The 13,224-nt window shown below is 44.1% G+C and overlaps 1 protein-coding gene across 1 annotated transcript in view; it reads left to right on the top strand.

The window, feature by feature from the left end:
- Nucleotides 1-11,278, top strand: part of LOC137335704 (leucine zipper putative tumor suppressor 1-like) — a 48,146-nt gene extending 36,868 nt beyond the window's left edge. The window contains exons 2-4 of the mRNA XM_068001005.1: nt 907-1,407; nt 3,328-4,182; nt 5,772-11,278. Coding sequence (XP_067857106.1) covers nt 1,051-1,407; nt 3,328-4,182; nt 5,772-6,458 — 1,899 coding nt within the window. The 5' untranslated portion in view covers nt 907-1,050 and the 3' untranslated portion in view covers nt 6,459-11,278. The remainder of the gene's footprint in view (nt 1-906; nt 1,408-3,327; nt 4,183-5,771) is intronic.
- The last annotated feature ends 1,946 nt before the right edge of the window (nt 11,279-13,224 follow it).

The following is a 13,224-nucleotide window of genomic DNA, read 5'->3' as shown; positions in this document are numbered from 1 at the left end:
AGACTCTCTAGACTGTTTGCTGTAGTGCATTGTTTAAGCAAACTCTGTTTGCTGAATAAATAGACTTTGTTTGCTGTAAGATACACTGTTTGCTGTGCGTCCTGTCATTAGTCCCATTCTGCCTCCAACAATGGTGTCAATAGACACTGCACATTTATAATGAAACTTGTCTATGTAAACCTGTCATGCTGTAATTGCACCTTCCTGTCAGTGCAGCTGTTACAGCACCACCACTGGCGGAAGGCTGCAATTACAGCGAGACAAGTTTACACTGGCAGTTTCCGTTATAAATATGGAGTTAGGAATTTAGGACAGAGTGTATGACTTTAAAATGAAGATTGAATTCCATCTGTGTGCCCCTGTCAAATTATCCCCGTCCTTTCACCTTGCTTCACCTGAAGACAATACTTGGTCTCGACTCCCCAAGTGCAATGATATGGGAGGTCGACTGGTATATTTTATGAAGCCGTTGTAGCTTTTGGTTGTATGGTGCTTGTGGGAGAAATGCATTGATGCACATTGAAGACCCAAATGTAGTAGTATGTGTTCCAAAGGAATTGTTTTGTATAATCATACAGTATGTGTTGATTTATTACATTGTAATATGGCTTTTCTTCACATGACTGTACTTGCACTGAAAGCAATGCTCGAACAACTTGTTTGGTCTTGGTTTCTAGGCAGTCCTTGGTTTAAAATAAACGGGTTAACACTTGTGTGAAAATAGTGCATGGAGGGGAGGAGTACAGGTGTGATAAATGTGAACTTCACCTATCAGAATTTCTACCCTGTCGTCCGACCTAGAAATGGAATAAATTTACTTTTGGGTTCGTTGCTCGATCCTTTCATTATTGATGACTGTCGACTGATTGATTAACTGGATTCTAATTTTTTTCCTTTATTTCCCAGCAGGACCACCAGATGGAATCAACTTGTTGAATTGGAGTTGCCGTGGCAACTGGGGATGCCTTGCACATCCAATCCAAACTTCACTCTCTCGAAAATAAACCTCAGCCTGCTTCACCATTTACATCTCATCCAGCCAAGGGCACCATGGGAAGTGTTAGTAGTCTCATATCAGGCCGCAATTTCCATGACAAACAGTGCAAAGCATTTGAATACCGGAATAGAAAAGCTTCCCATCTTCAGAAATTAATCAGGCAGCAGGATGGGCTGCTAAAATTTGGCGCCTGCCATGAGTCAGCCAACAGCAACTCCAAAACAAGCTCAAAGTGCGAAAGAACCGAGGACTTTTTTTACATCAGTATAAGCCAAACAAATGGGATGACAAACATGGGCAAGCCTAAGAACTGTGCTTCTGACCTGGGGGGTCAGAAAGATGGACCTGTCATTGTGGATATCAAAGGGCCCCCACCAAAACTGGTACCGTTCTCTGGCCAGCTTGAAAAGGTGAGTACACTGTTTCTGTTTCACCAATCATCCTAGATGAGAAGGAGTGAACTCGCGTTTATATAGCGCCTTTCACGACCTCAGAATGTCCCAAAACGCTTTACAGACAATGCAGTACTTTTGAAGTGTCGTCATTATTGTAATGTAGGAAACAGTGCCTGCACTTCAAAAGGACTTCATTGGCTGTAAAGCGCTTTGGGACATCCTGAGGTCATGCAAGGCGCTATATAAATGCAAGTTCTTTCTTTCTTGCTTTCGATTTATTTATCAGGGGCAAAACAGAATGTCACCAGATACAAGTTTCCTGCATTCCCTCAAAGAGACTGCCAGAACCCCACTTGAAAATGGCAGGGATTCAGTTGTGTGAATTGTCAGGTCCAATGTTTCAAATCGTGGTTTAGTTGGCCTGCAAGTTAGAGCACATCTTTAAAACCTAGCAACGGTGGCACTGCAAACAAAACAGCTCATCATGGTGGGGTGAGAAAGATCACGAGCACTCACTTCCATCCTCAAGGTCCGCAGGTTTTGCTCTTTTGCAAGTGTGAAAGCAGCAACTAGAATCTCCTGTATTTTATTTCTTTAAGCAGTTTGGTGAGGAAAATCGCACAACTTTGTCCTGGCAGACACTGAAACATTCTAACCTGCCTACCAATATGACAGGTGGTGAGTTCATGTTAATCTTTGCCTGGATATGTCACTCTCAAGATATTTACAGATAAGGAAGGCCATTTAACCCATCTTAATTCATCCATCCAGAACAACCACCCTACACTCCCCCTTTGCTACATCCAGTTGTTTCTTAAATGACTGTCTCCACCACTCTAAAGTCTATTGCAAGTCTTGATCACTCTCTGCATGAAGAAGAACCTCTTGTTATCAAAGTTAACTTTTACTAGTTTAAACCTCTGTCCCCTTGTCCTACTCCAACCGGTTCAGAGACATGCAGCCACAGAAAGAAAAAAATTACATCCATATGGAGCCTCATCGCATCTCTCAGGAAAATCCCCAAATGCTTCACACTTTTTTTGTTCTTGGGATGTGGGCAACACTGGCAAGGCAATGTTTATTGCCCATCCCTAGTTGCCCAAGGGATTGGACTCACACGTAGGGCAGACCAGGTAGGAGCGGGCAGGCTCGCTTCCCGAAAGGATATTAGGGAACCAGTTGGGTTCTTACAACAATCTGGCAGTTTTCATGATAATTTTTCTGGTGCCAGACAAACAAATGGCCAGATTTATTGAAATAAGTTTCACAACTTGAGGTTTGAACTCACAATCCTCTTGGTTGTTTGACAAGTACCATAACCACTAGGCTAGCACACTCAATTAATTACTTTTGAAGTGCAGTGACTGTTTTCCGTGCTGGCAAATATGATGGCCATTTTTCACACAGTAAGATTCCACAAAGAGCTTTGAAATGAATTAATTGATGGTGTTGCTTGAAGGAAGAATGTTGATCAGGATACCTCCCTGCCCTTTGAGTAGTGATATGGGATCTTTAGCATCCACCTGAACAGGCAGATGGGACCTCTCATCCAAAAGGACAGGCACCTGGAATTTCCGCAGGGATTCTTCGATCTCCCATGGTGACCGGCAGAAACCCCAGAGAAACGGGGTAAACAGCCATTTGCGATGTCCCTACGGGGACGTCCGAAGTTATGGTGGAAGATCAGAGGACCACTGCGGCAATTCCACCCCAGGATCTCCAGTAGTGCAGCATTCTCTCAGTACTGTGCTGGTGTGTCAGCCAAGGTTACACACTCAAGTCCTGGAGTGAGGCGAGAGTGCTCCCAACTGAACCAAGCTAACTCTTAAAAAGGGAACTTATGGTTAAGAACTGGACAGAGACTGATCATAATGAAGTGTAATATAGATAAGATAATATGAGTGAGATTAACCATTTCTTATTGTATTTCTGTAGGGCATTGAAAAAAGCATTGTGAGGCCTACAGCATTTAAGGCAGTGGTACCCAGAAATTGCAACACCAATCTCAGTTGTCCCTTGGAAAAGCAGGCGAACCTAAACCTTGCATTTCAGGGAAATGTGTTGGGGCAAGCTAACCATTCAGAAAAGCTAAAAGGTCAAGACCAGAAGCATACAAACCATTCAGGAACATTGTCCGACTCAGGTAGAAATTCCATGTCAAGCCTCCCGACTCACAGCATGGGATGCAGTTGCGAGACAGACCCTATTGGTGCTCCTACTGCTCTTCTCAACAGATTTGGAGGGTCAGCCCAGATTATTGGGCAGTCGGCTGGTTCTCTTGGCGGCAACATGAGAAATGTAACCAGTCTATCTACCTCTGATAGTGGCCACTGTTCTTCCAGCAAAAGTATGAACTTTAACCAGGCCCAACTTCTGTCGCAATGTGGTTCTTGCACCCGCTCACCCCTTTCTACCAACAAATCTGTTATTCAGGATCTTGAGGAGAAACTGGCGGGGAAAGAAGCAGAATTGCAGGAACTCCAGCAAACCCTGGAGGAGAGGGAAACGGGCGCTCATCGTACTCATGAGGAGAAGCAGAAGCACTGTGAGGAGGAGATGGATGGCCTAAAGCAGAGGTGCAGCACTAAAATGAAGCAAGCCTGTCAAACGGCGCACAGAACCCACCAGCTCCTCCGGCTCCAAGTCATCCAACTCCAGCAAGAGAAGAAAAAGCTTCAGGATGACTTTGCCCAACTTCTGCAGGAGCGCGACAAACTGAGCACCAAATGCAAATCCTATGAAAGGGAACAAACTGAACTCGCTCCAAGACTAGAAGAAACTAAATGGGAGGTAGGTCCACTGGCATTTGTAAAGAGAAAAAAAATGAATTACGGCAACAGCAACACAGAGTCGTATGAGCAAAAAAGCTACAACTTCCTGCCACAATGGTTGTGAAGTTAATTTATTGTCTTGCACCTCTCTATGAAATTAGCAAAACTTTATGCAGTTCGGGTCCTTATGAATTAAGTACATTTAAAACTCAAGAAGCTCATTGAAAACTATATTAAAGCAAAATTTGAACTTTACACAATAGATTGGTGCTACACTGAGAGCTACTTTGTAAATGCACAATGCTGTTGAATGGATAAAGCTCTTACTGTATGCTGGACATTTTTACACATTCTGAACATAGTTTGCAGCAGCTTATGCTGTTTTAATATTACAGTATCCTGTACGTGTTACAATAAGTACCTGATAAGACCAGTCCGAACTAACCCAATTTAGCTTCACATTTATATCAATGAGGCAATGAATATCTGAAGATCACCAGGGTCAATTTTTAGGACATTTGCCCCCCGTTACACCCTGTTGCTATGCCATTTGATACACAAAAGAAAAATGTATACTCCTGATAGGAGTTCATTGATAAATGTGATTTAAGGTGACTGGCAAAAGAACCAGAGGCAACATGAGGAAACATTTTTTTATGCGGAGAGTTGTTATGATCTGCCTGAAAAGGCGGTGGAAGCAGATTCAATAATAACTTTCAAAGGGGAATTGGATAAGTACTTGAAGGGGAGAAACTTACAGTGCTATGGGGAAAGAGCAGGGGAGTGGGACTAATTGGATGACTCTTTCAAAGAGCCGGCTCAGGCATGATGGGCCGAATGGCCTCCTTCTGTGCTGTAACATACTATGATACTATGGTGACATGGTGAAGACTATCTTTGTAAAAACTTCCCTTCCTGCCTTGTGATGCGACACCACTTGCTATTGATTCCCATTAGGAGCCCTGTAACCTTCTCCATCATGTCTCATCATTTAGACATTATCGAAAATAACATGGTTGGATATATGCTATTTTCAGCATTTTTCCTCCCCATCCTTTTCTGAACGTGCTGACTCCCTGACCCACGATGCAGTATGACTCCAGTGGGTAACTCCTCTGAGATTTTGCCCGAGTGGCCATTCTTCAAGTGCGAGCCTAGGCAGTGCGTGTTGGCAGGTCATTTGACTGTGGGGACATGACAACCAAACCCCATCTTGTCCTCGACCAATGTCCATACACGCTCACTTTCCAGCAGGGGCTGCTAGGTGGTGAGCAGGAGCGGGAAACCTCTCCATAACCAAAGGGCACTGAGGCCAATTGCAGCGCGCCATTCAGCTCCCTGAATGCCAACCATGCTGAGATCAGCTAATTCATCACAGGCCAGGAGTCAAACCTGGGACCTTCTTGTCTATACTTGGTGCCAATTTGTCTTTATCAAATGAACCACCATGGGAGCCCGGCTGGGAGTGCCACAAAGGACATCATCGGTCCTCTTGTGAACTCCATGATTGTGCAGCCTTAAAGTATATTTTCAACTATCAGTTACTACAGTATAAGCAAACAAAATGCACGTTACTGATATGCAGACTACGCAATATTACTGTTTCAGGTTTGCCAGAAGTCTGGTGAGATCTCCCTTTTGAAACAGCAGCTGAAAGACTCGCAAACGGAGCTGGCACAGAAGGCCAATGAAATGTTGTCCCTCAAGAACCAGCTGAGGGAGGCCAAAGGGAAGCTATCTTCTCGGGAAGAGACTGTCGAGGAACTGCAGAGTTCGGCCCGCGCCAAGGCGAGAGAACTGGAGGTCTGTGAAAATGAGCGGCAGCGCATGAAAAACGCCGCTGACCTGCTGAGAGAAAAGGTTAGCCTGCTTGAACGCGAGATCCTGGATCTCAAACAGGACTTGACGAGCTTCAAAGAACTAAACCATGCTGCAGAAAATGAAGCATGTCAAACAGACGCGGAGAAACCCCGACAGCAGAGTGAGCAAGACTCTTCGGCTCTGCAAGGGCAAGTAGCAAGGTTAAAAGCTGAACTGGAGTATGAGAAGCAAAAGAACCAAGAGCTTGCACATGACTTTCAAAGGGAGCGGCTCATGTGGAAAGAGGAGAAGGAAAAGGTGATCCAGTATCAGAAGCAGCTCCAGCAGAGTTACCTTCACATGCACCGTCAGAACCACGGCCTCGAGAGAGCCATCCAGCAGCTCTCCATTGAGCTAGAGGCCAGAGATCCTGTGGACATTGAGGTGCAGAGTGCAGACATTCATTACGAGGAAATTGTCGCTACTGCAATATAACAAGAGAAGTGGTGTTTCAGCTCGATCCAGTGTCCAATACTGCGTATGTATAGAACAGGGCTGTATAACAGTGAGTGCTGATTCAGTGGAAGCGTATGATATTGCATGCTGGTGATACTTTCACACTGCAAACAAATTGAAACCCACAACACTTCGCTTTCCATGGATATGATTTCAGAATGACTGTACGTTTCCACCCGCTAACCCCCCACCACCGTATCAGTATGTATATACGCACACGTGTATGGATGTTAAGGTGGAAGACAACAGTGTCGAGGGTTGGAACGATTCATTTTTGCACTTTTCACTCAGTGACTGCATCAAGTACTTCAAAGTCAGACACATTACAAGCCCACCTGTTAAAGGCATACTTCAGGGATAAAGGGCTTGTAAGCACATGGCATTACTCTCCAGGGTCAAGTCATCCATGTTTGGGTCAGCCGACATCCAAGTTTTTGTGCCATCCAATTTGCGATTAGATATTCTCTGCTTTTTACCTGATATGTGCTCACAGTGCATTGAGTGAGGTTAAGGTGGCAGAACGAGCTCTCAGTTCAATCCTTTAAAAATGGTGTGGGGAGAAAGGGTCATGAAAAGCACTGCCTTTGGGAACAAAAAAAATTCATCCAAAATGGATGGTTTCAGCAAGCAGGAGTGGAGGCGGGGTGATATTTTTTATTTTTTAAAAAATGCAACTAGCTTCAATTTTCCTGCTGAGTTGGATGTCTCTTCCTCCCCGTCCATTATCAGTATCCATTATTTCAGACATAAGATAGCTGAATACCTCCAGTGACAAATTAACATCTCACTGACAGCGGGGACCATTACTGTTTCCCACTTGTAAGCCCAACCCCTTGCCAACAGAAAAAATTCCCTCGCCTGGTGCTTAGAGGGTACTTCTACCCCAATAAATTGGTTACATTTCAATAGCTTATTCAGTGTTTAACCCTCAACACAATAGGGTCAATTTTCTACCGGAGTTAGGGACGACTTGGCCCACCAGGCACCATAGACATGCTTCAGATGCCTTGATAGATCAGAGGATCTTCCACAATACAGCTGGGCCAAAGTCTCCAGGATCAACACAGTCTGCCGCAAGCTTCACTATCTCCACTGATTGGTGTGACAGCAGACCTGATGGCATCAAGTTCAGTGAAGTCCTACCTCAATATTCTATTTATCTGATCCCCAAGCCTGTTGAAGTCGGAGGAGAAGGCCCATTCCACACTGCCAGCAGTCTGAGCAGTCACAAGAGATTCTCTGATTGACCTTAGGGCCTCTGCCAGGGAAGGCTTAGCAGCAGATGTCCCGACAGATACCACATGCTCCTCGGAAGACTGCGGTGCTGCAAATCGGTCCTTGAACACTGTACAAGCACAGGTGAGGAACTCCTCCATACCAGCCCTCATCTGTTGTGGGTGAGTTGGTGCTTTGTTCAATGACTGTATGTTCAGAAAAACATTCTTCTTTTAAATGCTGGCCATGTGAGGTCAGGATGAGCTGAGGGTGGATGGGAGCTGGCCCTCTGACAGCAGATTCCTGCTCCGCCTCTGCCACCAGCACTTGCTGCTGCTCAGTGCATCACCCAGTGCAGCCCATCCGCCCCCTCACTCAGTATCCAACTCCGCTGGGGTCGATGGTGCTCACACAGGTAAGATTGGGTGTCGCTGGACACAGAGAGATTCTGGCATCTCCTGGCGACTTGGCCTGCAACACATTCCAAGGAATGATAAAAAAATCAAAAGTGAGTGACTTTGGTGAAAGGAAAGAACACGAGGAGAATGCAAACTACGTGCTTGGAGAACACCTCCCACTCCTCCACGTTCCACTCCCTCAAAGCACTGGGACCAACAACCTCAAGAGCAGCCTCTTGAAAGTCTCTCGATACATTAAAGTTCCTAGGGCCTGCACCTGCCCAGGTGTGTTCTTGCCTGTTCTATTCTGAGGAGAATAGCTGACGACCTGCAATTATTTTAAGGACATACAATGACAGGCAAGTGCCCTGTTGCAGCCCATTTTGGGTGTGTTTACATATACCTACAATTTGCAGCCACATTGAGATGAAATGAGTGCTTCAGGTTGAATCCCTGTGAGAGCACAAGTGAAAGAGTTGCATTACTGGGCTGCTGGTGCTAAATGTTTCCTGCTACTTAATGTGCATGCATGGTAATCATTCAAAGTGCTGTAAGATATTGTGATGCGGGGTGAAGGGGAGGAAGAAAAGACTGTGCATACTTTGCAATTCTACTTCATGAAAGGTAGTGGTGGGCGGTCCTCCCTTGGCTGCCCTGGAGAAGTCTCCAAACTTTCTCCTCACATGCATCCATCGTCTTGGAGTGTAACTTCAAGCATTGGCCTGCTCAGCCACTTCCTTCAACCCACTTTTTGATGCTCTCCTGTTCAGTTTGTCTGCTGGAGTACCAAGGATGTCTACTGTCTTCTACCTCAATTGCTCCAGTGACACTTCCACTGAAGCATCACTAAACACTGGGTCACGTGGTGCATTCCAGCCACTCTCCTCCATCCAAATATAGAAGCTAAATTGATATTGTAAATTTTTCTTCTTAAAAAAAAGCAAACTCCTTTCAAAGTGCTGCTGAAGACCTTCAATTCCTGCAGCAGTACAGGAAGTCCCGCCCCACGCTAGGGAATTCCCAATGGCAGGTGTTGTTAACCTCAGGAGCTGACCCTTGAACCTTCAGCAGGGTTACCATTCGACCAATGTGATGGGTGCAAAAGCCGCCATACCTGTCTCTTGCCTAATCCGTGCTATGACAGGAAAATCCCCACTGATATCTTTTCTGTAGAAGCTAAATTTGACATGAGGAAAAATTCATTGATTCAACGCTCCCAGTAGGGAGCCATGCTCGAAGGGAGCACAGGTCAGAGATTGAACACTAGGGTGTAGAAGTCCTACCTCTCGCTCACGCTCCCTTTAGAGTGCAACTCCTCGTTGGAAGTGAGGGATCGGCGAATTTACTCAACAGTTTCCAAGATGCCAAAATATTGTATTAAATGGTTGCGATCATTTCTGCCCAATGAATAAGAATATCAAATTTGCAAATGTTGTGTTAAGTTACTTCAATAAAATGTGTATTAGGCTTCAGTGTACCAGGTTGATCTGGATATGTAGTTAGATTGTGACTAGAGTTAGCCAAAGTCCATTGAACCTGGAGCCAGGTTAACATGAAAATAGTGTATCAATAGTGCATGTAAAAACTTGGCTCAGTTCCAAGCTTTTTTGTCTGCTTCTGTTCTTGTAGCTCAAAAATTCCCTACATTTTATAAAGAAAGGAACCCAAAGCACAGGTCGCTTAGACATAGGAACAGGGCCATTCAGCCCCTCGAACCTGTTCCGCCATTCAATTAGATCATGGCTGATCTGTATCTTAACTCCATCGACCCACCTTGGTTCAGTGACCCTTAATACCCTTGCTCAACAAAAATCTATCAATCTCAGTTTTGAAATTTTCAATTGACCCCCAGCCTCAACAGCTTTTTTGGGGGAGAGAGTTCCAGATTTCCACCCCCCTTTGTGTGAAGAAGAATTTCCTGACATCACCCCTGAACAGCCTAGCTCTAATTTTAAGGTTATGCCCCCTTGTTCTGGATTCCCCCCACCATAGGAAATAGTTTCTCTCTATCTATCCTATTAAATCCTTTAATCACCTTAAACACCTCAATTAGATCAACTCCTTAATCTTCTATACTCAAAGGAATACACGCCTAGTCTATGCAACCTGTCCTCATAATTTAACCCTTTTAGACCAACCACACTGGGGTTTGTGCTCACTGCAAGTGTGAATAATTACATTTCCTTCAGTACGATTCATTTCTCTAAGTACTCGGTAATATCCAGAATTAGAAATGCATCAAAAGTGGCACTGCACAAGTCCTTGGGATCAGTAGGTCTGTATATCTCTACAGAACTGTCCCCACTTGATTGAAGAGCAAAATCGGTCAAACTATTATTTTTTCAATGGTCTGTTTTTCTAAACATTAGAAGAGCTGCATTCAGTAATGTCCAAGTGACTAGTCATATTTATCACCGTGTTTTTGATCATCATAACAGCCACAAAGAATTGTTAAATGCTGCAAAAACCAAGATCATACTCAGAGGATTGAAGATAAAGGAAGCATGGATTACATTTTTATTTGGTAATATAAATTGTGTAGACGGTGCTGACAAAGCCGCTGTGTATTCCCAGCATCCGCCTGCTTCGGCTAGCAAGTCTATTCGAAGAGAAAACTACACCGGGGAAAGATTATGTTCTCAAATGAAACAAAAATTATTTTGTTTCTGTTTTACTCACTGTTTCAATTATCTAAAAGCATCTTAAAGTGCCACACTGGAACAATGAATGACTCAGTACTGTGAAACGTCGGAGTGTAGGGTGATATTTACAATGCAGAAGAAGCAACTAGATTCTTTTAAAATTAATGAGTTGAAATAAATTGGTCAACGAACTTTCAGTCTTGTCTTGCATTTTGTTACAGCGGGTTCGCAATTGCCGTTGTCCCATATTGTCTACGGTACAAAGATATATCCAAAGACCTGAATCGAACTGTCGTGTCCAACCCGCCTGTACAAATAAAATTTGCATCTCAAAGAGGCTTTGATCTCTACTCCCAAATAAACCAGCCACATTTCTTCCAAGTGCAGCCCCATTAGTACATATTTGTTCTGAAGTCACAAAGAAATAATGTTTCCTCATGTGTCCCGTTGAAATTATTTGGCATTGTATCTATCCAACTGTTCTAACACTTCAGTGCAGTCATTTGTTTATACAGTTTTTAAACGTCATGTATTTTATGTGGAAGTCAACACAAAAGTAAAGCAATAACTTAATTTTTGTCTGCACGTTACATGTTTGTTATTTGTATTTTTAAGTAAATTATCTTGACTACACTGTTGTGTACAGTTGCTTTTATCGAAGGGAGCGGTTCAGTTGCCATGGACTAACCAGCTGGAGATGGTAGAGGGTGCCCTATGGTGATGTATCATGGTTCTGCACGGGAGCAGCTCAACGGTATTGACTGGAAGCTACCAAGGGTGTCTGTCCAAATTGTTCATTCATTTTAATAGCTGGGGATTAGGATGCTGGGGCCTCAAGTATTCACTATATTTTTTAATGACTTCGATAATGTAGACTCAAATGTAGGGGGCATGATTAAGAAGTTTGCAGATGATACAAAAGTTGGCCGTGTGGTGGGAAGTGAGGAGGAAAGCTGTAGACTGCAGGAAGATATCAATGAACTGGTCAGGTGGGCAAAAAAGTGGCAAATAGAATTCAATCCAGAGACGTGTGAGGTAATGCATTTGGGGAAGGCAAACAAGGCAAAGGAATACACAATAAATGGTGGAATACTAAGACGTGTAGAGGAACAGAGAGAATTTGGAGTGCATATCCACAGATCCCTGAAGGTAGCAGGACAGGTAGATAAGGTGGTTAAAAAGGCATATGGGATACTCTCCTTTATTAGCCCAGGCACAGAATATAAGAACAGGGAGGTTATGCTAGAACTGTATAAAACACTTGTTAGGCCACAGCTAGAGTACTGCATACAGTTCTGGTCACCACATTACAGGAAAGATGTGATCGCACTCGAGAGGGTACAGAGGAGATTTATGAGGATGTTGCCAGGACTAGAGAATTTTAGCGATGAGGAAAGATTGTATAGGCTGGGGTTGTTTTCTTTGGAACAGAGGAGGTTGAGAGGAGATTTAATTGAGATGTATAAAATTATGACGGGACTAGATAGAGTGGATAGGAAGAACCTATTTCCCTTAGCAGAGAGGTCAATAACCAGAGGGCATAGATTTAAAGTGATTGGTAGAAGGATTAGAGGGGAGTTGAGGAGATAGTTCACCCAGAGGGTGGTGGGGTTCTGGAGCTCACTGCCTGAAAGGATGGTAGAGGCAGAAACCCTCATTGCATTTAAAAAGTATTTGAATACGCACCTGAAGTGCCGTAACCTACAAGGCTACAGACCAAAAGCTGGAAAGTGGGATTAGGCTTGATAGCTCTTTTTCAGCCGGCACAAACACGATGGGGAGAATGGCCTCCTTCTGTGCTGTAAATTTCTATGATTCTATGATAACTAATAATTAATCATTTTAAATCTGAGATCGATAGATTCCCCTGCTAGCCAAGGGTATTAAGGAATATGGGGACAAGGGTGGATGGAGTTAGGACACAGATCAGTCATGATCTCATTGAATGGCAGAACAGGGTCGAGGGGCTGAATGGCCTACTCCTGTTCCTTTGTTCCTATGTTCCTAATGCCAAATTTAAATTGGGATGAAAAGTGACATCAGGTGCTCTGATCTTTCCCTTCTGTCTTCGATAACAGCAAAGTCCCAATACAAGTTAAGCTTGTTGCATATATGATGTGTGCCCAAACAGTTCTCCATTGTGACTCGAAGCATCGAGGCTGAAGGCTCCCTTCACTTCAGCCCATGTCTGATATCCAGAACCCAGCTGTGAGGTGGATTTGTAGAAAAGTAACACAAGAGCTCTGGTCTACGTTGATCTGGCCCTCGGATCCCTGGAGGGGGAGTCAGCTTGACTCTAGGGACCTGGATTAAGCTGCTGATGCGGAGTACGCCTGGTGTACTGCACTGGATTTGGGTGTTCAGAACATCAAGGGTGCTGCTCAATGCAAGTTAAATCAAGTGGGTCTTTTCATTAGATGTCCACCAAATAGTTGAGGTTAAAACTCAGAGGTATTGCACAACAGACGCTGGAAAATGCTAAATGGAGGC

The sequence above is a fragment of the Heptranchias perlo genome, chromosome 20 (assembly GCF_035084215.1).
Source record: "Heptranchias perlo isolate sHepPer1 chromosome 20, sHepPer1.hap1, whole genome shotgun sequence".
NCBI lineage: Eukaryota > Metazoa > Chordata > Chondrichthyes > Hexanchiformes > Hexanchidae > Heptranchias > Heptranchias perlo.
Note: the sequence above shows the minus strand (reverse complement) of the source record. Positions and strands in the feature narration are given on the sequence as shown.